The sequence below is a fragment of the Mixophyes fleayi genome, chromosome 5 (assembly GCF_038048845.1).
Source record: "Mixophyes fleayi isolate aMixFle1 chromosome 5, aMixFle1.hap1, whole genome shotgun sequence".
Taxonomy (NCBI): domain Eukaryota; kingdom Metazoa; phylum Chordata; class Amphibia; order Anura; family Limnodynastidae; genus Mixophyes; species Mixophyes fleayi.
In genome coordinates, this window is record NC_134406.1 from 103,173,288 (window position 1) to 103,199,588 (window position 26,301).

Genomic DNA, 26,301 nt, shown 5'->3' on the forward strand with positions numbered 1-26,301 from the left:
TCTCCACCCCATGCCCTCTCTGTAATCATAGTCTGTCATAAGTGTCCTTTGTGCTCGAAGATGAATCGGACGCTACATTCTGAGGCATATGGTCTGGTTCTGGGCATGCGCAGAGTAATTGTGCGTATTATATGCCCAAAATCGCCAGATACACTACTTAATGAATCATACCCACAATGTTCAGGTAAGCATAGTAGGAAAAAAAGGTTTAACCCAAGCTGAAACAGGTATCTGGGGTGAGTTGCCTACATTCCCAGGTGCAGTCACAGATGTCAAACAAAGATCTATGGAAAGGTTTTGCCCCTGGAAAAAAATGTCCCTATTTTTTTGTATTGATCACCTGCACAGAACTCATCATATAGGACCTGAAGCTGAGTTTGGAGCAACGCAAAAAAACAAAAAACTTTGCACCTTGCAAAAATCATGTAGCATTTGAGGGGGAGGGGTAAATTTTATACTTGCAATAGGGCATGTCATAGTTCAACCTTTAAACTTAACTGTAAAAATAAAGCTATCAAGTACTTATGTGCTACATGAAAAATCTGCCATTATTTTCCTTGCGTTCAAAAAAATTTATTAATTTGCACCCCTGGTATTGTAATGTGGTTTGTCCAGGAGCAAATGTACTCCTTTTTTTTGCTTTGCTCCTAAATCAGCATCAGGACCATACTGGATGTAATTGTTTCTAAGAAATTTATTTCTTATAAACAATTTTTTTATTACTTTTTGAACCGCATTAGTCAAAGTGAAATTTGTACATTTACATGTCATCATGTGTGTTTCCTACCACACTCCAAAATGAACAGGGACTAATGAGAATGATTAGATGTTCTCTGTAAAGTTCTGCATGCAATAAAGGCACTATAAAAATAACTGTTAATAACTGTTAATAGATAAGGGAATTTTAGGTTACCAAGGTCTATCCAGATAATACCAAATGTCATAAGCTTGAATGCACCTGCTTAGGAGCAGTGTCTTGGGAAATTATTTTGAAAAGGTTGTCAACGTTAAAGTACGTATCAAACTCTTAGCTCAGTCACTTCACGCTCTTCACGGACTCTAAATCCATGTTTTACAATTACATTACACACTTTTTCATACTTAGAAATTGAAAATATTTTGGATAATCACTAATGATTAAATACCTATGTGATAAGCGTGCTATAAATTCTGATATTGCTCTTTTTCTCCAGGTCAGTATCATATTACCAACGAATGGAAGGCTTCCTATTCTAAAGCATCTAGTGTCCGTGTGTAGTTTCCAGCTACACACAATATTTGCATGTCGTGTACTCTTCTCAGTGACTTAAATTTGTTCCTCAAATGCAAGCATTCAGTACTAGCCTTCTCTCCTTGTTTCTCAGCCCGCAGATCCCTCCCTTGACACCCTCCTAGTGGGTAACACACAAAGCTCAGCCTGGAGGGGAGGTCTTGGGAAAGTAAGCTGCTCTTACACAGAGCTGGCAGCTGCTGCCAAGGGGCGGGGGATGGGACACTGTCCCTTGAGATTACAGGGAGACAACAGTACGAGGTGGGAGGGGGACACGGGCTGTTACCAGCACCCAACCAGCAACTAGTCCCTGCCAATTGACAGCTGAGGGGATTCCTACTAACCCGGGGGAGCATCAGTAACTGTATACACACCACTTTGCTCCTCTTTATTCTGCTTACAGGTAGGTGCAATGGAGGTCATTGTTGCAGCAAGTTCCATATACTATAATGTATATTGAAAGTTTAAGCAGAGAATACATTAAAAGTACCTGTTGCTCCCGTACATGCTAGCGTGTTGTGCCCCTGGCTGTACAAGGATTGTGTGTGTTTGTGTTGGGTGTCTTGTTACCATGTGCTTATGTTGTCTCTGGCAGGGTTGCTGGGGGCAGATACTGTAGTGTAGTGAGTCGTTCTCTACTGTGTACTGTGATGGGGCTCTGGCATGACAGCAGCTGCAGAAGAGATTATAAGAAATTCACTATACATAGCTATATTATAAATACGGAATGCAGAATGAAAATTGGAGAATAAAATGTTCATTACTGCAAAAAAAAAATTGCTGATGAAAGCAAAATAGAAATTGCACATACATCTATGGAGAATTTTATCTGTGTAACAGTGTAACAAGCCTAAGAAAATATTTATTTTATTTGTTGAATTAAATTGCACACTAATCTTTGGAATGATACACGTATATATTATGGACTAATATATGGGCTGATATATATATATATATATATATATATATATATATATATATATATATATATATATATAGTACAATAACATATAGACATCTATATATTTATTATTATAAGTAAACAGAAATATAATACTTTGAGTGAACAAATAAAATCGTTTTTGTTTGTTTAGAGTTATATCAAGTATTTCTTATACCTCTTATGCCATATTGAGTACAGATAGAGTTCAACCTTTTAAATATGTAACAGTCCTGTTGAACGAGTGTTTTTGTCTCCATCTGTACTATTTATACTTTTTTCCTGAATCATTTAAGAAACTGTGTGCAGTTCTTTATAACTTGTTTTACCATTAACATATGTTTGTTTATTCTCAGTAAATCCAGTCATATTTGATACCCTTGAGAAGAGTGGCTAATATTGACAGTTTGAGAGTTTATATAAGTAGATTTCTTTATATACACCTTGTATAGTATGCCAAATATACTATTTTAACTCCTGGAAACAGTATATAACAGGATGATTCAATTGTATAAGAGCGGAACTAGTTATTTTACTAAGAAAGTTTATTGTCGTCTTTAAATTTATCTTATGTAAAATGTCTGACTAGTGTTACGGCTAACTTGTTCTTTTTCAGCTCAGGGATGAACTATCAGGTAACAGAACATACCATTTGAAAGAGAAGGAATACTATGGTGATTGTTTTCTCCAGATTTAAGTAAGGGATTTTACAAGAGCATTTTTACAAGAGGTACCCATGGAAACTTCACAGAAACCACCTATTGGGTAAGTACCACATCTGTTATCACTGCAAAAAGCTATCATGCATCCATACTTGTGAGGAATATAACAAAGATAAGGACTTGGGGTAAAATCATGGATCCTGGCAAAAGAAATATTATTATATTTGATTGTGTTAAGACATTACCCCAGAGGTGTAATAGTGTACATGTTTTATGTGTCTGTCATCTAGATTTGATTTAGCGCTTCTACATTCCAGGATGGATCAAATACAGTTTTGTTATATATTTTATCGATTTACAACTGGAAAATGCGGTTGATTTAAAAGCTGTTATTGTATGTATGCGTTATTTTGTATTTTACCAGAGTCGTGCATATACTTTTGTAAGTAAAAAAAGCGTTTTCTGTTACACTTTAACTTGACTGTATTTCTCAGACAGGTTTCTGTAAGGTTGTTTGCTTGTTTTTTTTCAAGCTAAATTTTCTGAACTTGATGATCATTATTATAACTACTAATACCCCATTAATTTCACCATAGATTGGAACTTTTTGACAGGTTATTTATGAATGTCCAAACAAAACGGTTATTTAATGCACATTTTTATTATCAAATGCACCTATTTATCTTGATCATGCCTATGAAAATGGGGATGTGTCTGTATTTGAGGGATTACAAATCCATCTGGAAATGCACATAGTTCAAAAAGTGAAAATGTCAATTAAAGGTACTGCTTACTATGACTTGGTGACCACCATTAAAATAAACTGTTTCTTTAAAAAAATGCTTCTCATTCCAGCCAAATTGATGGAATTGATCATAAGAGAGTGAGTCTACATCGAGACTATCGTTATTACGAATGACACATTTATGTTTGAACATTTTACATAAGTTTTTCTGCACACATAAATGCAGTTACCAGCAAGAAATGTGGCTGGATGGTTCAAAGCCATCCCATTTAAGTATTAGCTGACTCCCTATTATCAGTATCTCCTAAGTACTCATGGAAAAACTTTTGCAGGGAGAAACTGTGACCACTCAATAACCAGGGAACGCTATTTCATGCGCTCCTCTCCTTGAGCTACATTTAAATATTTTGCACCCCAAAACTAAATAGCATTTGTGCATGAGTAAGCAATATGAGGTACATAAGACCGTGTCTTAGTGGTTAGCACTTCTACCTCGGAGCACTGTGGTCATGAGTTCAGTTCCTGACCATGACCTTATCTGTGTGGAGTTTGTATGTTCTCCTTCTGTTTGCGTGGGTTTCCTCCGGGTGCCCCGGATTCCTCCCACACTCCAAAAACATACTGGTAAGTGGCTGATATTAAATTTACTTCAGCCTCTCTCGGTGTGTATGTTAGGATATTTAGACTGTGAGTTCCAATAGGGTAGGGATTGAGGTGAGTGAGTTCTCTGTACAGCGTTGCGGAATTAGTGGTGCTATATAAATAGCTGGTGATGATGATTGTTTTGGCTCCCATTAAACATGCAACATGTTTCACGCCAGGTATATTATGCTACCTTGATATGTTGATCCTTATGCTTCCCGGAAAAACAAGCACATTTGTAATAAATAAATAGTTATATGTTAAAAATTGGTATGGGTTCAGCAAGGGCATGTTCTTAAATTACCTTTATTATCATTATTTTATTAATATATGTTTAAGATGCCTATGGTGTTTTGTGTCTCTTAGAATTATTTAGAAGTTACACATAAGAACATATTACTGGTTATGTACTTCTTTGTTGTTTGTTGTCTGATTGTATATTGTTTGTTATTATATTACACTTGTAATAGTTATCTTCTCAACTGCACATGCTCTTGCTGTAATCAGTGGTATAACTGCCACTGGAGCAGGATATGCAGCTGTTATGGGGCCCAGTAATGCCGATTCATATGCTCAATGGGCTCCGTTTGTTATTTTGAGCAAGTGAGGCAGCCTGCAAATGCGCACTGAGGCTCATTTTCCGTTACACGCGTCAGAAAAGCACATATTGACTTGCTCTCCTAAAATGGTGCTATACTGTACACAGAAATGTTGTTTGTATATAAAAACAGTGTAAATCTGTGGATTAAACTCTTTTTAGATACCAAGGTTTTTCTTACTTGCACCAAGATTGTGACATGGGACATTTATAAATATTTGTACATTTGTTTTGTTTTTTTGAAACAATATTTTATTGAGATTTTTTTTGTAAATTTGAGGAAAGCTTGTGGGGTACAGAAAGAAAACAAAAACAAAGGGTAGTGGGACAAAAATAAGAAGAGCAAATACATGAATAAAATAGCATAACAGTGCTTTCCAATTGGTACAAAGGTTTTAATTCGATCTCTACACTTAAGTCTGATATGTGATTTACCTTAATGCGGCAGGCTATGCAAGGTCAGCCTTCAAAGATTTTACCTTACAATGACTAAACATTTAAAGCTAGAAAATCCAAATTCACATTTTTTTGTGCTGAATAAATGCAGCAGAACTACAATTTATTTTTTATTCAAGGCTGAGATTTTGTTTTTACAGAGGTGTAATAAACCTTTGCTGTAATTTTATTATATGATATGTTACATGCAGTGCTCAGGTGTTTAAATCTAGCATTTTGTATTTACATAGTTGCCAACTGTCCCTAACTTCCAGGTACGGTATCTGGTTTTAAAGATTTGTCTCTGGAAGTTTTGGACACTAAAAATGTCACTTTTTCAGTTGTTCAAACTGCACAGAAGAAATCCTTCTTTTCTGCATGTTAGATGCAATTTGATAATAATCATTAAATAGGAGTATTTTAAAGGCAAAAAAAGCACATTATAATCACATTCAGTAAGCATGACATGATTGAGATTGTTGTGTTGTCTAAATCCTGCAGAAACTACTTTGCATGTAACATGTTAGATGCCCTGTCTTAACAAAATCTCCTTGGAATTACTTTAAAATGTTGGTAACTGTAATTATATATTGTTTTATGCGCATTTTAATATACAGTAATATGTTGGATTTTGTTTTTGTATACTTTGGGACACGGCAGTTGTCAATCAGTAACCTTTTCAGCAAAGTACTTGCTGCTGCCATGACAATTTTCAGTGTGGATTCAGGAAAACTAGGTGGCAGCATTAGATGACTACTACAGGGCTTGGGCATTGGAGACGGACAGCACTGTCTTTGGTTGCACTAATGACAATTGGAATTTTTATAAAAGCTAAGCATACTTTTACAAAGTAAACAAATAAAATAAATAAAAAGATTAGGCCCTAAGGGGAGAATTCAATTGGCCGTGTTACTCGTGAAAGTAACGCATCCCACGCACTATTACCGATAGTACAGTAATTTTAACACAGATTTCTGCTGGCTGCTCCCAGAGCTGCACAGGCCATGTTACTTATAAGAGTAATGCGCCCAATTGAATCTGCCCCTAAGTGTCATTTCTATAATTGGAAATCAGTTGTCATGAATTGTTGGTTAGATACATCCTTGAATAGAGTATATCTATTGTATGCTCTTACTTCATTGATTATAATGGCGTAGGGGATAGCTTGCGAGATGCTCTATACCACCCCATGTTCCAGCAGTCTATTAACAGTTCTTGTGGTTTCAAACACCCACTGTGAAATCTATAGGCACTGGGTATTTGACTTCCCCATTTATGTCATGAAAATAATGCAGTAGCTATAAACTCCACCTGTTGAAATTGTTTTATTGGAAGAGTAACTCTATTAATAAGCTGACCTGATCAATGGTTCATGCTAGGAAAGTAATTGTTATATAGAAATAGCAAGCACATAGGGTCAAATCTTTAAAAAAACATTATTTTATTAATATGAAATTTGCACGCCCCTTACTTCCTCTATCCGCCTCTATAAGGGAAAGGAGTATTATACGCAAATGATTCTACATACAGACTCAAGTGTAAGTCTTTTTTTCTGGAAATGCGCAGAAGTGAAATCCATATTTTATGCTATCTAAGTGGGCTTGGGTCCAGTTCTACATGATGCCTTTAGTGGCAGTAGCCCAATGCTGAGCAGGTTATATTGGGTGTGAATTCATGTTTATTACTTTACAATAATATTGCACCCCTCTTTGTAGCAATGATTTATTTTACTTTGCAAATATATATTTAATGCATTACTTAGTATGCCAGCGCTCCAGCCAAAGAGTACCTCATAAGCTTCTTGCAGAAAATAATTTTAGTGACTCCTGCTGTTTTCTATATCACCATAACTTTTTGCGAATATTTACTTGGAGAGTCAAAGCACAACACTGCAAGTATTCAAACAGAAATCCCAGTAATCTCCGTGAAATTGAAGAATGTCCTATTCACAAGCCTCCTCTGCTTCCTTTTTGTTGCCCAAACCAGTAAATTAGCTATAGGAAACCATGGTTACTAAACAGGTTGTGAATTCTGAGTGTGAAACATATGTGGGAGCAATTAACAATACAATTCGGCCGCATTATTCTAGCAATAACGCAGCCTGCGCGCTATTACCTTTACTACAGTAAAAGTGCACACTATTACAGTTAGTACAGTAATTTTAATGCTGAAATTTGCTTGTGGCCCCGAGGGCTGGAAGCAAGAATCCGGGTTAAAATTACTGTATTAGTGGTAATACTATTAGCGCTGCATTATTCCTACGATAGCTTGGCTGAATTGAATTGGCCCCTATAGGATGCATTTGTACATTCTATTATGTTTAGCTCCCTTTTCAAATATTGGTGTGCACAATAAAGAACATTTATGGATGCAAGTCTCTAAAACAAATTACAGTTCCTGAAACAAATTACAAAAAGCCTAGCATTGTACTGTTCACACGTTACTGATAAGACAATAGATTGTTTTTTTAACATTTTTTTTTTAAAAACCATAACTGTTGCCAGTGTTTGAATTGCACATTGTCTCACAGATACAAAAATAACTTGCACCTATTTAAGAAACAAAGAAGACATTGTATGAAATACAGCAGACATGTAGCAGTTGCACCTGTTCTTCACAGTTCATGAGTTCTTCTTAGCCTCCCCCAAATTTAGAACCAATATGTCAGAGTTTCCACTTAAGGACATGGGGTATAGACTGTGTAATAGTTTGACAGTGCCCTTTAGTCACGGCAGCTGCTTCAGAATATTATGGAAAGTAGCAGTAAAAGTGCATACTATTATGAAGACATTTGCTTATTACTTTTTCAAATATGTTCTATGTCTTTAATGGCTATTTTTTATGATTAGCACGTATAAATCTATGTTATCTTCAAAAACATGTTAGCTTCACTTAAAAGATTTAAAATAAATTGAAATAGATATAAGGATCAGTAGAAACTTACATTGAATTTATGTTAGTAAGCAACAGATGAATTATCTTACTTGCATGACCATTGCTATATTAAAGACATTGTGTATTTGGATTATAATTATTCATTTTATGATGATGATGATGATGATTATTATTATTATTATTATTATTTTTTTTTAATACAGAAAAAGTAGAAAGAAAGATTAAAATGTAAATAGTTGCTGCTGCTTGGAGATAATGTCATACATGATTACCAAAAAGGTCACTTTGAGGAGCACTGCTAAATAACATGAGGAGGAAAAGAATACAGCAGAAATGTGGGGAAAGGTGGGGGTGCTTTTTACATACATTTATTTTAGGCAAGGAAACTTGCTTTTAATGTTTACTGAAACTATTTTATCATCCCGAATTTGTAATTTTCACTTATTTTAAGTTATCTTATGACATTCTTGTGTCACATCTTGCCTGACACACTGGTTGGGGATCACTGGACTAGGACCAGAATGCTAAATAAATATTTCCTGTACATCATCATTATATTTGCTTCATTGTGGCAATGTTTGCAATGTTAACAATATTTGTTTTTTTAGAAATTTGTTATAACATATTCCCCACTTCATGTGACTTCTGTGAAGCAAAGGGGCCCAGGGCCCTGACTCTACACCATGTAATGTTTATTATTCTGTGTTGTTTGGTACTACACGTTTTTCCCATTTTTTTGGGGTTTAAGAAGTCTTCTTGCAGAGGAATCATTTGCAGGCTTTTGACTAGTGTTCTTATTCTGCTTGGAAAATTTGAAAATGTTCTTGATGTTATCTTTGACATTGTCCTGCTCCTGTTTGGTTTCATTTGGGTAATGAGTGTTCTCTTGTTGTAATTCCTGTTTGTCTTAACTTGTTTCACTGCTATAAACAGCATCTCATCCCTTTAGTCATTCTATAAGTTCATGCACCTTTTTTTGGTATATAATATGTGTGGATCTGATAGCATTCGAAGAGATTGAGACCGCAGCAGATAACGGAGATATCTGCTGCGATGCCCTTGTTATAAATTGATACAATCCTTCAAAATGAGGTTATCAGCCGTTTTTGTGGGATTTCAAATAAAAAGGAGATTGATAAATAGGCCCCTTAAATAGGCTTCCAAAGGGAAGCCTATTTAACAAGTTCAATGCCTGTACAAGTCTCTCACCACCATATATAGTAGTCTTGGTTGTTCAGCGGAGAGAATATGTTTTGTAGAACATGCTCACAAGTGTGCAAAGGTATGCAGTTTGCTAAAATACTTTACATTTAATGTTTTGCTGACTTTTATTCTCCATCTTTGTTATCTTTCTCGTTATCAATTGAGTGAATTCCTCATTTTGCTCGGCAACATTTTCACTAGGTCATTTACAACATGCAAGAAGTATACGCACCACAAATCGTATCTATTTTGCACAACTTCACTCATTTGGCCTGCCTAGTGCACTTCAAGGTGCACCCTTATTTTCTGGTGCTTCAAGAAGAAAATGATGTGCAAAAACATCAAAGTTCCACCTCCTATAACCACCCCTTTCCTAATTATGATTTAAAAATGTTTCTCCTAAAATGCTGCTCGCTTTAACCTCATTCTTAAATTAATCATGACAGTGAGGCTGTCTTTATAATCTGAGGCACATTTGTGTGATTGAAGTATTTCTTTACATTGGGCACAATTCACCCAGAATTATGCTTCTTTGTAAAGTGCAACTGGAAAGTGCAAGATGTATCTCATTAAAAGTATTGGATGATGTGACAGGATGAACCACCTATGCCACCCTGTCTGTTGTTGCTGGGAACCGGCTGGGCTTACTTTGCCACCGTTCCCTTTCGTTATCCAAAAAGCGCCCTCTTGCCGCAGTAGGAGGGGCTTACACGAGCTGCCACCACTGGGCTCCTATACCGGCACCCAGAACCGGGTTTCTTCTGCGTAACTGACGCTGCTAGCGTGTCTCCTTGCTGGTGTACCTGGCTGGTAACTCTGGACCTCTTACTATGGATCCGGGTTGCTGTGAATGGATCCCCCCTGGCCTATCACACTAACCAGGGCTGCTGGGTAGCACAGAGCGTTGGCACTGGGATAGCTTGGATCCAAACCGCAGAGACATCCAGAGAACGGATTAGATTTTAGGGTCTAATCTGTAGATCACAGGAAAACAGCAATATTGAAGATGATTCCAAGCAGGTCTCTGAAGCAAGATGGTTTATTTGCTCACTCAAGGTTCCAGTGTGATCAGGTCAGATGACAATTCAGAAGAACACTAACATGCTCACAGAGCTCCTCTTTTATACAGTTCAGAAATAGTTTATTTTTAGAAACAGGATATACTCTATTGACACAAACATGAAGTTACATACATTTCAAGGCTAACAAAATTTACACTTATCTATGAAATTCACTCTGGGAAAGGCCACACAGTAACGACCCCCTGATGAGGTCTTTGGCCAGAGCAGGCATGACACTTCATCACAAAACTTCGTTAGCACTTTCTGCTATCAGACTTCCTTGCACATGTCCTAATTGCAGGTTTCCACAAGCAACCTTACAAATCCTAAACAAAGACACTTCCATACTAAATACATCCCAATACACACAAGACCTCCAACCACAAAGGCCTATTGTATCAGATATATGCATCAGAAATAAGGCATATCCTTTAGCAAGGTTAAACAGAGACAAATTTCTTCCCTGGTCTCAGAAATAACGACTTCCTATCTTACACTAAACAAGAATAAGTGCAAATGCAATTACATAAATAAGTGCCCTGCGCTATTCTCTTTAAATAAATTTTTACCCAAAGTTATTTAATAGTGATCCAGTCACAGATGAATTCAAGTGTGTTTAAGTGTTTAACGTACTAGTGTACGGGGACCAGACTGACCAGGGGTCCCACCATCCGAAGTAAGCATTTTTTTCCAATGTTGTGGCCCTCACTCGTCCTATGTGGGGCCCCAGGTTTGAAGAAGTAGTTGGCTCAGGGCGGTCTGGGATAATCAAGTCAAGAGGGCAGGCCCTGCCATTGCTTTACATCTTGGTGGCTGCCTCCTTTATAGTCACCCCTCCCATCTGTCTCCCCACCTCCACCTCTCTTCTCCATCCCAGCCCTCCCTCTCTTCTTACTTCCCCTTCTTTGCCTGTCTTCTCCACCCCTCCCTTCTCTGCTTGTGGCTGTGTGGCTTTTCCATCATCTTTGGAAGATATATAAGTGTCATGGGGTAATGTTATGTATGTGTGGTGTGTTATTTATATTTTTTGCGTCTGGTGGGGCTATTTTGAAAATCCCCACTGAAGCATAAACTCACAGGGTTCACAGGATACATCCGATGTGCAAAGGCAGTTTCTGGGCTGGTGCTAGTACTAGTGAAACCTTTCCCACAATTGCAGGATATCTCTCGCTTTCTCGCACTATCTGTGCTGTTTTCATCAAAGGACCAGTCTCTCTGCCTCTCTCTCTCTTTCTCTCTGGTAAAAGGGATGTGATTAGGTCTGAGGGGCATGTAAGGAGAATGTCGGTAGATTTGATGGCAGCCCTATTGGCAGTGGGTAAAAAGACAGGGAATACACTAAAATAGAAGTGTATAATGCAGAAGTTGGCCTTTTTCTAGAGTACCATCCAGGGACTAAGATGGTCTTAACACATCAGTGTCAGTCATTTGTACTTGCTGCGCTGATTGGTTACCTTATCACATGTGTAAATGAGCAGTCTATGCCTGTTCTTTTAGCAAACCTACCCCATCTGGTTTCTTAGCCTTCTGAGAGCATTGACTGCATATGGTTTGAGACACACAGTTACTGTTTAAATACACATTGGCTATGGATACTGTGAGGAAATTAAATGTGTAAATAGGAATAAAGGAGCCTTGTTTAACAAAACAGGTGGAACGGTGTGTTGCCACCTTCCTTTCTGCAAAGGAAAAAACATTTTAAATATAATGTTGTTTTTATAGCGTAACAGCCAGATTCTTCCTGGAGTCCCTTTCATAAATTTATAAAACGTCTTTGGAGTTTTATGGCACAGGTCCAGTTGACACTCGCAGAATGGAAAATAACAAAGCTATTAAAGGGGAACGGCACCCAAAATTGTACACCTAATAATCTTTATCTACTTCTTAATCTGTCTGTCTATGTCCCAAAAGCATCAACATACAGCAATATTTTGTAATAATAATTGAATAATTTCAAACTACGACTATAATACTGTATTAATTTATTGGATCTCAAAGGGGACATGTTCTATCAAAAAGTGGGTGTGGCTTACTGAAATTTGGGAGTGGTTAGAAACTTTGGGGCAAGTATTTGGTGTATTAGGGCATGGCTTGTGCAGATAAAAGAAGGACGTATTGTGTCTTGATTCTGATGTTTAAAATGTTGGGATCAGGGGCTCATCAAGAATTTGGGGTGGCTCTAGTGAAACGTGACAATCCTCTCCATAGGTCCCCGCCGCTGTGCACTTCTGCAGTGTGCACAGTAAAACCCAGTTTGGCTCTCAGTTCAGTGGGGGATTTCCAGTGACAAATATTATCGGAGTTCTCCTTTAAATTGTAACTGTAATAACATTACTGCTGAAAGGGTACAAAAACATGACAGTTTGTGGAGCAGTAAAATAAAGAGATGTAGACGGGAATGGGGGGAGTTTTCTTGAAGCCCTATACATACTACACTTGCATTCTCACTAAAACAACATATAAGGGTGACTCAACAGTGCACACAATATCAAACACAGAGAGTGTTTCTCATAGTTGGAAGCCATAGTTGGGAGAAAAAAAATAATAAAAGAAAAAGGTATAAATAAATGCTTTAATAATTCATATAATTATTGACATGAGCATTTCTTCCATCTGTCCCTATTTCGGTGAGACATTATCAAATTATGGACCTCAAAAGGTGCAAAACTTACATGAAAATGTGGGTAGTTTTTTTCGTAGCTGGGGGGCTAGGATTGGACAGATCTGGCAGGTTTTATTTTGGTCCAATTTCGCATGTTTGAATATTAGGATGTATGACAAAGTGCTTCATGTACTGTTATGAATAAATCGACCAAGAAAGTTAGCACCTTGGCAGAACAAAGTTGTGCTGCAATGAGGTTAAATTTAAAATGTGGAGAAAAATTCCCCAGCATACCGCTGTTAACCAGTAACAAAGCTGCCATTTCTACTTGTACATAAAAATGCAGAATTCTTATTTACACATATTTGCAAATACCTGCTAAGCCACCCACCACTTCACGGTGCTTGTGCTAATAGGGTGGTCCTAACTCTAATCAATGATAGTCCCTATTTTTGGGTCATATATATATGTGTTTTTAAATTGAGACCTAACTTACCAAGAGGTACCCCAATAACCTCCAAATTGTCAGTATAGCACCAGCACTCCCCATCAGCTACTGATACCAGAGCATGCCTCTCAAGCAAACAGAACAGAAAGGATAGTTGCTTAATCAATTTATAGGCTAACAGCAGGTGCTTTAAAGGGTAGGGTTATCCTGAAAGGAGCAAATACAGAGAAAAATCCCTCTAAATTTAAAATGTGCCAACAGATTTAGAGATGAGAGGAGGGTGCATCCATGTTCAACCCTAAATCACAGCATTAATGTAATGGTGCCAAAAATTTGTGTGCTACATGAAAATGTAGGCATTGTCTCCCTGCATGCAAACAAAAATTCCATTTGCATCAATTGATAGGCTAACAGCAGGTGCTTGAAAGGGTGGTATTACACCCTTTAAGCTTGATTTAAGGTTAGAAGCAAATCCAGTTAAAGGGTGAGGCAATACTTTGTATATAAGAAACACATAAAACTGGACTACACTTTATCAACTTTAGAAAGTTAACCCCCGAGAGGGGAGGTGGGTGTTTGGGGGTGGGGCAAAATGAATCACGTTCCTTAAAATCACATTATGGAGGCTTTACATTCTACTCACTTCACTAGGAAGTGGGCAGATGTGGGAGAACTCCCTACTCTCCCTGGAGTCCCGTAGACCTACCCGGAATTTGTGAGTCTCCAGGACTTTTCGGGAGAGTGGGCAAGTATGCACTTAACAATATATATAAAAAATATTAAAATACCGGAAGGAGGGGGGAGGTCCAAGAGACAAGTGTGAGGAATGTAATTATGTGTGAAATTCGCTTCTTTGTGCAATGGGGGGTATGGTCATTATGGTGTGATTCGCATACTCAGGCACCATTTAGCTCTGCTTTATGACACAAATCACATCATCAAGGCGCCACACCGTCTACCTCACAAAGGGGCAGTATGGGACCCCCTAGACCAGGGGTCGGGAACCTTTTTGACTAAGAGAGCCATGAAAGCAAAATATTTGGAAATTTATTTCAGTGAGAGCCATATAATATATTTTAAAAGTGAATTCAACTAAATGTCAGTATAAAACGCCTCTGAATTTATTCTTTTAAATAATGTTGTTATAATACTCACCATTAATGCGACTTCTGGTGCTGCATGGATTTGCTGATGTCTTTGTAGTCTGGTTGGTACTTGGTGAGGTTAAGCTTCATGCAAGCGTTGAGACTTTCATCCGTTAAACGTGATCGCAGATTGGACTTGATGTTTTTAAGATGTGAGAATGACTGCTCACATGCATACGTAGATCCAAACATGGTCAACACAGCAATACTCACACGCTGCAGTGTGTGGTATGTGACAGGAAGCGCGTTCCAAGTTTTGAGAATCAGCTGGTCTTCGGGTTGAAGTTTTTTCATTTCTGTCCACATGTGCTTGCGCGCCAACTCCGCTTTCTGTCGTGTGATTCTTTCCAAATCTTTATTCAGTGACTTGAACTTATTCACCCACATGTCTGAGGCCTTCAGGTCAGCCACTTCTGCTTCAAAATCTCTGACGGAGACACCAGCAATGTAACTCAGGTCGGCTGTGTTCAGTGAACACTCGGTTGGATGGGTGATGAACTTAAAAAGACGAGCGTGCTCACGAAATTCTGTAAAGCGTGCTTTGAAGGACTGTAGGAGACTGGATGTGAAGCCAGCTAGCTGGTGGAGATCAAAGTTTTGAATGGGCTCACTTGCTGTGCATGCATCTTTAAACTGGCTCAGTTTTTCAAAATGTAGTAAACGACCTGTTTCAAGATCCATAATGAAGAGCTCTAGCTTGTTTTCAAAAGCAAACACAGCTTGTTGAAGGGATAACACTGTATTTCCAATGCCTTGCATTTTCACGTTGAGCTGGTTCAGATGTTCAGTCATATCTACAAGATAGTAAAACTTGAGGAGCCACTCAGTTTCGGCTAGCTCAGGATGCTCGATGCCTTTCATTTCAAGAAAAGTCTGGATTTCATTCAGGCAAGCCGCAAAACGGCTAAGCACCTTCCCTCTTGACAACCAACGCACATTGCTGTGCAAAAGCAGACCAGGATAGTTATTTCCAACTTCATCCAGCAGTGTTTTAAACTGGCGATCATTTAAGGCTCGGGCAGCAATAAAGTTGATCACACGAATGACCAGCGACATCACTTCGCCAAACTGCCCGTCACACATCTGAGCACAAAGTGCCTCCTGGTGTAGAATGCAATGGAAACTTAGGATGGGTCTATTTTCATGTTCACGAAGAAGCGCCACAAATCCTTTGTTTTTCCCCACCATACACGGAGCACCATCAGTACACACTGAGAGAAGTTTATCCATAGGTAGATTTTTTTCTTGAGCAAACTCCATGAAAGACTTGAATAAATCCTCACCTCTTGTGGACCCTTTTATTGCCAGAACAGCAAGACTTTCTTCGCGCAGTGTGTCATCAACAGCATATCTTGCAATCACGCTGAACTGCGACAAATGGCTCACGTCTGTTGACTCATCCAAAGCCAGGGAAAAGAACGGCGCTGCATTTATGTCCTTCACTTGCGTTTCCTCCACTTTGTTTGCCATCATGATGGTACGATCATGAACAGTTCTTGCCGACAGAGGCATGTCTTGTATCCGTTTGATTATCTTGTCTTTGTTCGGAAGATCATCAAAAAGTTCATTGGCTACATCCAGCATGAACGTTTTAGCATACTCGCCATCTGTGAATGGTTTTCCGTTCCTCACTATTGCTAAAGATCCAGCAAAGCTAGCGGAATTATAGTCACCTTGCCGGGTCCATACGCGGAGTTGCTGCTGGCTAGCTTGCACCCTGCTCAGTAGCTCTTGGGCCGCTTTCTTTCTGCTGTCTCACGCAGGGTATTTTGATGCAAAGGTAGCATGGCGCGTGTCGAAGTGCCGCTTTACATTCGACCGTTTCATCGATGCAATTTTGTCATTGCAAATTAGACACACCGCAGAACCTGCTCTCTCCACAAAGGCGAATTCTTCGGTCCATTCGTCCCGAAATATACGATACTCATCATCTTTTTTTCTTTTCGCCATCTTCTTTGTCGAAGGGTTAGCTTTGAGCTAATGACCAGGGTTGCCAACTATAAAATACAGAATAAGCAACCAATTCGTAAAAAACAAGCCCAAAACAAGCCAAACACAATCCTAAAAAGCCCAAAAACAAGCCCAATATATATTATATATATATATATACACATATACACACACACACATATATATATATATATATATATATATATATATACTTAGGATTTATTGATTATTATTATTTTTTTTTAAATATGCTTTACAATGACCCTCCTCCTTAGTGTCCATTATCCCCTCTGCTCTATTTCACACCCCCGTTCACACTCCATTCATACTTCATTCACACCCCCATTCATACTCTACTCTAGTTCACACCTTTTATACTTTACCTACACTCGATCTTCTCCCCTGCAGAGTACTCCTCCCCGGCTGTCCAGCAGATGAGGAAAAAAAAAAAGCCCAAAAAACCGCGACCCGCGGCAGACAAAAAAAAGCAGCGACAATTGGCAACACTGCTAATGACCGAGCAGACTGATTCAAAAGGGGGCGTTTACCTGTTTACCCAGCAACGGCAAACGTAGGCCAGTATCATCCAATTAAAATAATGGAAAATTGCTCCTACAGCAAACTGCAGCCCTGAACAGGACATGAGCAGTGAAAAATCGATCTGCGAGCCAGATGCAATCATCAAAAGAGCCACACCTGGCTCGCGAGCCATTGGTTCCCGACCCCTGCCCTAGACATTGTGAAAGAGTAGAAAAGTATGTGTCCAAGTTTGGTTTTTTTATTGTCTTTTTTAAACTGTTAAAGGATTTATATTCTATAATTTGTGATTAAAGTATACCCTCTTTCAAGGTGTGGTCCAAAAAGAAATTGGGTACTTTTATGCTCCTGTAAGTCCAGACAATGAAATAATAACATTGTGTACACTATACCATTTGCAGATAGAAATATGCAGAGTTTGATGTGCAACATTTTATCTTTCTCTGATTTTACTCATTCTGGAACTTATGTTAAGTTGAACGCAAATTGCATTTCTGGCATATAATATGCTTTTTTTTTTACTTCTGGGCAAGCGCACAAAGCACCAGTTCCGAAAATAGTGGTGTGTGCACAAACTCATGTATAAAAGCGCATTATACTCCAGAAACGCAGTTTATCTGCAACTTAACATAAGTCCCTCTGTTTCTAATAATAAACAAGGTCATGGAAAGCAAAATCCTAGAGCCAAGATGATAGCTGTGATATATAACACTTAGCAGTTCCCTTTTATCAGCAACACAAGCCAGTATAAATCCCTTCTAAAAGCTCTGGGCCTTTTGTTTGACAATCATATCTCATTAAAGCAGTGCTCAATAAATACCATTATTGCCAGAAAGAACCGTTTAACTCAGGCAGTGTGATGGCAGTAGGGTTATAAATAGTGTAGAAGGATGCTGTTTAGATTTTCAGTACAGGTCTTCCCCTCTATACCAACATCAAGCCTTGTTTACTAACAAATATATTATTATATTTTCTTTGCAAACAGGCAATAAGCAAAAACTACACTAAATAATGCATTATTTTAAGAACAAATATGTATCATCTAAGAGCAACACACGCATACTCACTGATGGGCATAATGCACTCATCTATCATGTGAATAAATTGGCTTGTTCCGTGATAATATATGGGATCACTTTGTGTGTTTGTAACTTCTTTGTACTTGAATAAGCAACTGCAAATTCATATCCAAAAGCCCATCTCAACTTCCCAATTACTCAATCTTCAATCATTAAAGGGGAAGAGGATTGGACACTAGCAGGGCCGGACTGGGACTAACAATCAGCCCTGGCATTTAAAGCACAGGCCCACCTCTGTTCCAGATAATAATAATAATTACAGTACTTTTTGCAAAGGTCATTGTTATACGGTGTCCCATGAGATACAAATGTATTACACACAGCTTGACTCTCTATTTGCAGCATAGAGCGCATCAGTATCAGATAATGGCATGTACAGGACTGGCAAGAGAAATTTTGGGCCCAGGGTACAGTGAACTTTTGGGGCCCCTGTCCATAGACGAGTAGGAAATAAATTGTTTGACGCCAAAATGGGCAGGACTACCTTGTGCTGGGGGCGTGATCACCATGGGGCATTGATACATATATTGAAATAAAACATTACATTTATCACTCCCTATTAGCCACATTATGACACCCCCAGCCCACTGTACTTATCTATGCTTCTGGTGCTGCTGACATCCATCAGGGTGAGAACTTCCTGTACTGTGAGCAGGGAAGCTCTTTGTCTCACAAGATTACCAAATCTTGTGATACTCAGAGCTCCTTGGCTTGCTCTGCAGGCTGTTTCCTGTCCGGGGATCGAGAGCAGCTATCAGCTCCCTTCCCCTAACCAGAGCTGGATTAAGGCTGGGGGGGCCCAGGGTATTTAAGACAGCAGGGCCCCTATTATGTAACATGGTTATAATATTAGACAAATTTTAGACAAATACGCAGGCAATACTGTGTGCACTACTGTTAGATGCACACAGCTCTGTCTTCACACGCAGTACGCTGTGAAGTGGGGCATACCTCCAAACTGTTATTGCAGTTGGACCAAATCCTGACTAACCAAGACAGTCACCCAAATTCGAGACTGCCCCACCAGATTCATGTCAGTTGGCACGATGTCCTGCTCTCTCCTACCTGTCTTGTCACTTTAACCACTTGTGGCGGATGGTTTATTTAGCTCAGTTCCTGCTTGTCTGGATCCTGGAATGTTGGATGCCCTATTTTGAAAAAAAAAAATGGGTACATGAGATTTAGAAAAACTCCAACCAGCCCCGGTGTTAAATCAATAGGACTTTTTACAACTAGGCCTCCCTCTATTTCCAACAATAATAATATTCACATTTAATAAATAGACCTATTTCTCTTCAACAAGCCCCAACATTAAATTAACAGTATACCCATTTAATCACAACCTATTTCCCTTCCTCAAAACAGTCCCAGCAATAAATTAAATAGCATTTACATTTAATAACTCTAACCATTTTCCACAACCATCCTCGGCATTAAATAATTCATATTCACATTTAATAAATAGCCCTCCTCTCCAAAATCAGCTCCATATTCAATTAATAGCCCCAAACCACCCCAGCATTGAATTAAAGGTTCCGTCATCTCACCTTAAATAATTATCCGACACCTACACTCCACCATTAAATAGCTCCCACACTATATTAAGATTCCCTCTTCCCTCACATATTATATTAACATACTGCGCCAACATGCACACTATATTAAAATACTGCGCCCACATACACACTTTATTAAAATACTGCGCCCACACGCACACTAGATTATAATACTGCGCACACACACACTATATTAAAATACTGCGCCCACACACACACTATATTAAAATACTGCGCCCACACACACTAGATTAAAATACTGCGCCCACACACACACATTATATTAAAATACTGCGCCCACACACACTATATTAAAATACTGCGCCCACACACACACTATATTAAAATACTGCATCCACACACACACACACACTATATTAAAATCATACTTGCCAACCTTATTTTGGCCGGGTCCGGGAGATCCTGGAGGGCAGGAGGGGTGTATGGGCAGAGGGGGGCGGGGCTTTGTGATTCATGTAATTTTGGCCCTGCCCCCGGTGACGTAATGCCTGTTTTGAGTCTTTTTACAGTGTAAAAAGACCCCAGACAAGCATTACATCACCCGCCAGCCCGTACATTCCGGCTCTAATTTTATTGAAGTGGGCAGATGGGCCAGATGCGGGAGAGTCGCCAGCTCTCCCGGGAGTCCATAAGGCCGACCCGAATTTCAGGAATCTCCCGGACATTCCGGGAGAGTTGGCAAGTATGATTAAAATACTGCGCCCACACACACACTATATTAAAATACTGCGCCCACACACACACACACACACACACACACTATATTAACATAACGTACGCACACACTATATTAAAATACTACGCCTACACACACTATATTAAAATACTGTGCCTACCCACACACACACACACGCACACACTATTAATATAACACAAAACACTATATTAACGTAACACACACACACACACTATATTAACATCACATAGCAAACACACTATATTAACATAACATAACACACACAGACACACACTATATTAACATTACATAAAACACACACTATATTAACATAACATACACACACTATATTAACATAACATAACACACACACACACACACACTTATCCTGTTACATCCGCGCTACACAGTCTGCTTCATTTCACACATGAAACAGCATCTGTCACGTGGTGCGCGTCACGTGGATCAGCCCACATAGCCAACGGCCCTTCTGGAATTTGCCAGAAGAGCCAGATTGCCAGTCCAGGCCCTGCGCACTAGACAAAGAAAATGTTAGATGATCACATCCAGTCACTTGCCAGTAGAGATGTGTAAAATGTTCAAAACTGTTCCATGGATTATTCACTTGATTTTGCCGTAAAATTTTGCACTTTTTGCCAGAGGAATTTGGCCTCAGTCATATCACACAGCAAAATGAATTGACACAAGTGCTGGTAACCCAAATAATAATGTAAAATCTGGTCTTAGGAAGAGGTAGATGGGAAGGAGAGATGTGTCATATATAGTTTATTAGGTAGAAATAATTTTGGCTCAATTGTAATGAGCAATGATTATTGCCATTTCACTACGAGTCTTATAAAGGCTGTTGTGGAATCTGCATATGGAATATCATGTCAAAGTGTATATGTGTATTTGTTTAGTATTATCTGTATATCAATGGGGAATTCTGCTCTAACAGTGAAATAATTCAATACTTATATTTCATATATGCAAAAGATAAGGGTAGCGCTGCTGAATGAGTACAGGGATTGATGATTAGACCAAATGGAGATCTCTTGAAACAACTAAAGAGGCACCGGATAATTAATGAAACATTTAATATAGATATAAGATATATCCAACACAGACCTGGCATAAGCCAGAAACCTGATACACAATAAAAACAATGTGAAAAATCACTCTATCATATAAATGTAATATAAGGATATAAGATCCAGTGCTTAAACAGCATATAAATAGCCGCGGCTATAAATAAATAAATAAAAATTAATTGAACATATGGTTGCGCAACCAGAAGAAGTGTGGCCAACACTTAATAAAACCAGTCAATGAATGAAGAAACACCTCTGAGGTGAAACAATAGTGATACAGTCCCAATCAGATATAGGAACGTATTTATAGATGGTAACACATATGTTTCAATATATATTCCTCCTTATATAGAGTATTAAGTCACCTGAATCCTAGACGCCCGTATGGTATATCTCGCACGGCCTGAGTCTGGTTATTCACTCGTAGACTTATCTAGCCAGCTCCTCCTTGAGTTGGTGGTGGGTGAATGTTACCAGTGACCCGTGATTTGCAGTCCCGTTTACAGCGTGAGTGACGCCCCGATGGTATCCTGATCTTGCCCGATGACTAGCAAGTATAGTATCTGTGCCGGCAGTGGATATTGGAGCAAGCTGATAATAGCCGTATCCAGCGTGAATCACTCACCGATATTAGACGGGGCTTGCCAGATGACTCTCTGGTATAATATCCATACCTGCTGTAGATTTCGGAGCGGGCCGAGACCGGTAATGGGAATGAATGAATATAATATCCCCTTGGCGAGCAAAAGTAGAAAAAGGTTCAGTTAACGAGGCAATCACATATGGGGATCCAATTCACAAGAACCCCCCGCTGACGCATTTCGTGCCTGTGTCAGGCACTTTTTCAAAGCTAATGGGGGTTAGTTGAGCTAGCTTAAATAGTCATTCTATCAACAGATGAAGTAAATTAAATAATTGAACACCTATTGTCAAGTTTTTGGCTTACTCTAGTGCTGTTTGGTTAATCAAAGCAATCGTGACGTATCAGGTTCTAAAGCACTTGTTTATAGATCCCACAAAGGGGATACATATCACTCTCAAAATAAACAACATATCTTAACGGATATATATAAAAAATTGGCAAAGACAAAAAAAAATGAAGTAATAAATATAAAAGTAGAAAATATATACTAAATATAAAAAACAAGGCTCGTTTACCGGTATGAGGATGAAAGAGTTGTAGTAATGATAATCATCATCATACAAAATATAAATACATGAAAAATACTAAATAACAATTCACGATAGTGTAAACATAAAAATCCAAGTCAATATGTATAGACTTGAAAGTGAACCAAACAGATAATATATAATATACATATACCCATGGAAATCTACACATGCGCATCAAGAGACACATAGACACCCACAGAACCTCCAACTAAACATCTCGTGGCAATTAGTAAGAAACATAGCTCTAGTGCTAAAAGGAGTTAATGAATATACATTAAAACTGAATAACAGTATTCGTTGATCACAAAGCATATGCTAATTTTGCAATGGTGAATGGTTATAAGACTCATCACACAGAAGATGGAATAAATATACATATAAATATACATATACATTAGCCCATAGATAATGCCCTAAACAATAACCTAACTGACTATAGGTAATGCACATCTGTGGTCACTAACAACGTTTAGTTCAGGCAGTGATGATCGAGGGCTTCATTCAGACCGGATGGAGTAAGGGTGGCGAGCTTAAAAATCCACGCTGATTCCCCCAGACATAGTTTAGAGAAACGGTCCCCTCGCCTTTCTGTATTTGCTATTTGTTCCACCCCTATTAGTGAAGGGCAAATAGGGTCTCCCTTGTGAAACTCGGCAAAGTGTCTACTAACACTATGATTCTGAATTTTCTTCATGATGTTCCTCCTGTGTTCTCTAAAACGCGTCTTCAGAGACCTTGTGGTTCTCCCCACATATTGGAGCTTACACCCACATTCTAAGACATAAATTACATATGTACTTTCACAGTTAATGAATCCTCTAATCAGAAACATAGCCCCAGAGTAATTAGAGATAATAGTTTAGATTTGTTCACAATATGCTTACATGTAACACAAACTGTCTTCCCACATTTAAAACAACCTTCAGGTGGTTTGGGTAACCAGCTAGCAGTTTTATCACCTTTAACAGGTTTTAGAGAGCTGGGTGCCAAAATTCTTTTCAAATCCAGGTTTTTCCTAAAGAAGACCTTAGGTCTCTCTTCTAGAACATCACCTAGGATGTTGTCCATCTTTAATAATTCAGAATTGTTTTTAATTATCCTAGTGATATGGGACGATTTTGAGTTAAATTTAGAAATAAAAGAGTCTTGTTAGGGCGGAATTCATAACCTATTCGTTTAATGTTTCATATCTGCAGTTACTGCAGGTTTGTGAAAAAGATGATGTAAAATATTTCTTCCCCCTCTAACACAAACCGTTGAAGCTACATGTCACAGACTATGGATGAAAGGTTCATGAACCACAAATGACAAAACATAACGTGTCACCGAAGTGGTCGTATACTGTGACATCATTGTCCTTGTGTGTGAATCCAATCCACAGCCTATGCAGAGCATTTATGTCACCTATAAAACTACAATCCAATTACTAATTTTTCTGTACTGCCCTGTATGTGATGAAACACATAGAATGGCTATCTCTATCTGCTCAAATTAAAATATTACTGCTTTCAACAAGGGAAGAGACAAGCAGCACACTAAGTATAATTTGTGTAAATTCAGCAGTTAATTCAGGTATATTATTTTGTTCAGTAACACATTAATTTCTTTATACATGTATTATATTATACATTTATTTATATTAAAGTCCAATAATGAACTTGTTATTCAAGTATAAGATATGTCTGTTGACACTAATATTATCTCCCCAGTCAACAGAAATACTTTAGTGAGAGAGTAACTGGGAGATGTGCCTAGAAACAGTGTTATGTAGGTCATAAAACTTTCACAAAAATGTAAGATAAAGAGATTCTTGGCTTCTGTCCATTATTGGACTTACTTGGTAAGTGCTTTGGAATAGCAAAAAAATCTGCTCTCCTTTATTTTTAAAATTATAACTCCAGAGTAATTGTTTTTATTAAGTAATTAGAGAGCTATATACTTGTTTTAGTCCTAAATAAATGTAGCATATTTTAGATCATAACCTCCTCCAAAGGGAATCTAACAATATACACAGTTTTATTGGCAAGACCTATGAAATGTTATGTTATTATTTGAAGGAATTATGTATACATTTGCTGAAAAGGTGTAATAAATATGTAACAAATGAACAAGCTTTATTAGCTTCACTCTTTTTAAGAGTTTGATCTCACTGATTTTAGGGAATTACACTTTTGTTGGGATGATTCTATTGGCACGTCAAATTGTTGCTCTTGGCAAACAAAAAACAGATGTTGAAAAACTTTTCATAAACAATCTTTTCATTGAATAATTTGTAGACACAGAATTATTTTATGATAGACAATTAACTTGATATATTGTACAGAAAAGAGATTTAAATGTAATCATTAAGTACACACACACACACATATCAATACAATTGTCAAGTATTGAACACTCACTATTATGAAACTGTTGATTATATTTCTGAATTGCGTTTTGTATTAGATAATTTAATTAAGTTTCTTTGTGTACCAAACACATAGCAACAATTATAAAGTCTCATTGAATATGATTGCTTTGTGATAAACTATTGGCACCATCTGCAGCCGATCCTCATCCCATGTTGCTTCAAAGTTTTGCGTACTAACACATTTGAACCATTGCATTAATTGCATTTCCTACTTTCACATAAAATAATGCTTGTTTAAGCCTTATAAATTGTTGATGTCAAACTAATGGGGCACTGGTATGTCTTTATTCCATGTATTAATGTGATTGCATTTTTTTATGTTTTTAAACTAATTGAAAACAGATCTATACCAGGAACTCAGGAGAACTTACCCCCATAACAGTCCCTTGTCCATGAAATCACAATGCAATGTCAGGTCCTGTGTTAGGATTTGTCACACCACTGTTAGAACCTCCCCTTTACATATTATTAGCACAGAGACATGAAGATTTGTAATGCATTGTAATATTGGCATGGGTGAGAGCATCCAAACTCTTGGTCTCTGAATGGAACCCTTCGGTTCTGCTAGTCCTTGAGGGTGGGTGATGATAGGAAGTTAGGGATATGTTTACTAAAATGTAAAATGCTCTATGGCCTGCTTCACCTTATACATTATTATTATTATTATTATTATTATTGTTGATCATTATTTATAGGGCGCCACATGAGATCCACAGCGCCATACAGAGGGATATCTTACATGAAGGGGTTACTGCTTTTGCCATGCAAAACTTATTTGACAAAGATCACAGTAACGATTCTTCTCAGAATGGAGATAACAGAGGAAAATTAATGAAAAAATGCTTTAATATTTTAATGAAGGAGTGCATGTAAACCCAATGAGATGTGTTCAAAGATCGCTTATTTATGTGTGTACACATCAGTTTAGCTTAAACAAGGTGCCAACTTCCTGTTTTGAGGAAGTGAGAAGGAGAAAAAGAGAGAACAAAATGGAACTTTGAAAAGCAAACCAGATGCAGCAATACTCAAACATTTGTGATAAATACAAAAGGAATGCTAGATTGGAGGCCATATCTAAAGCCTCAGTGCCAACATATTGTGGACTTTATCCAAATTAATTTTTAAATTTGGCTCTTTGTATGTACGATATGTTTTATTGTGA

At 38.0% G+C, this 26,301-nt stretch overlaps 1 protein-coding gene across 1 annotated transcript in view; it reads left to right on the forward strand.

Annotated features, from left to right (window-relative positions):
* Positions 1-1,483: 1,483 nt before the first annotated feature.
* The window catches only part of COBL (cordon-bleu WH2 repeat protein), a 329,526-nt gene continuing 304,708 nt past the window's right edge, over positions 1,484-26,301 (forward strand). The window contains exons 1-2 of the mRNA XM_075212632.1: positions 1,484-1,673; positions 2,827-2,975. Of these exons, the coding sequence (XP_075068733.1) occupies positions 2,947-2,975 (29 nt within the window). The 5' untranslated portion in view covers positions 1,484-1,673; positions 2,827-2,946. The remainder of the gene's footprint in view (positions 1,674-2,826; positions 2,976-26,301) is intronic.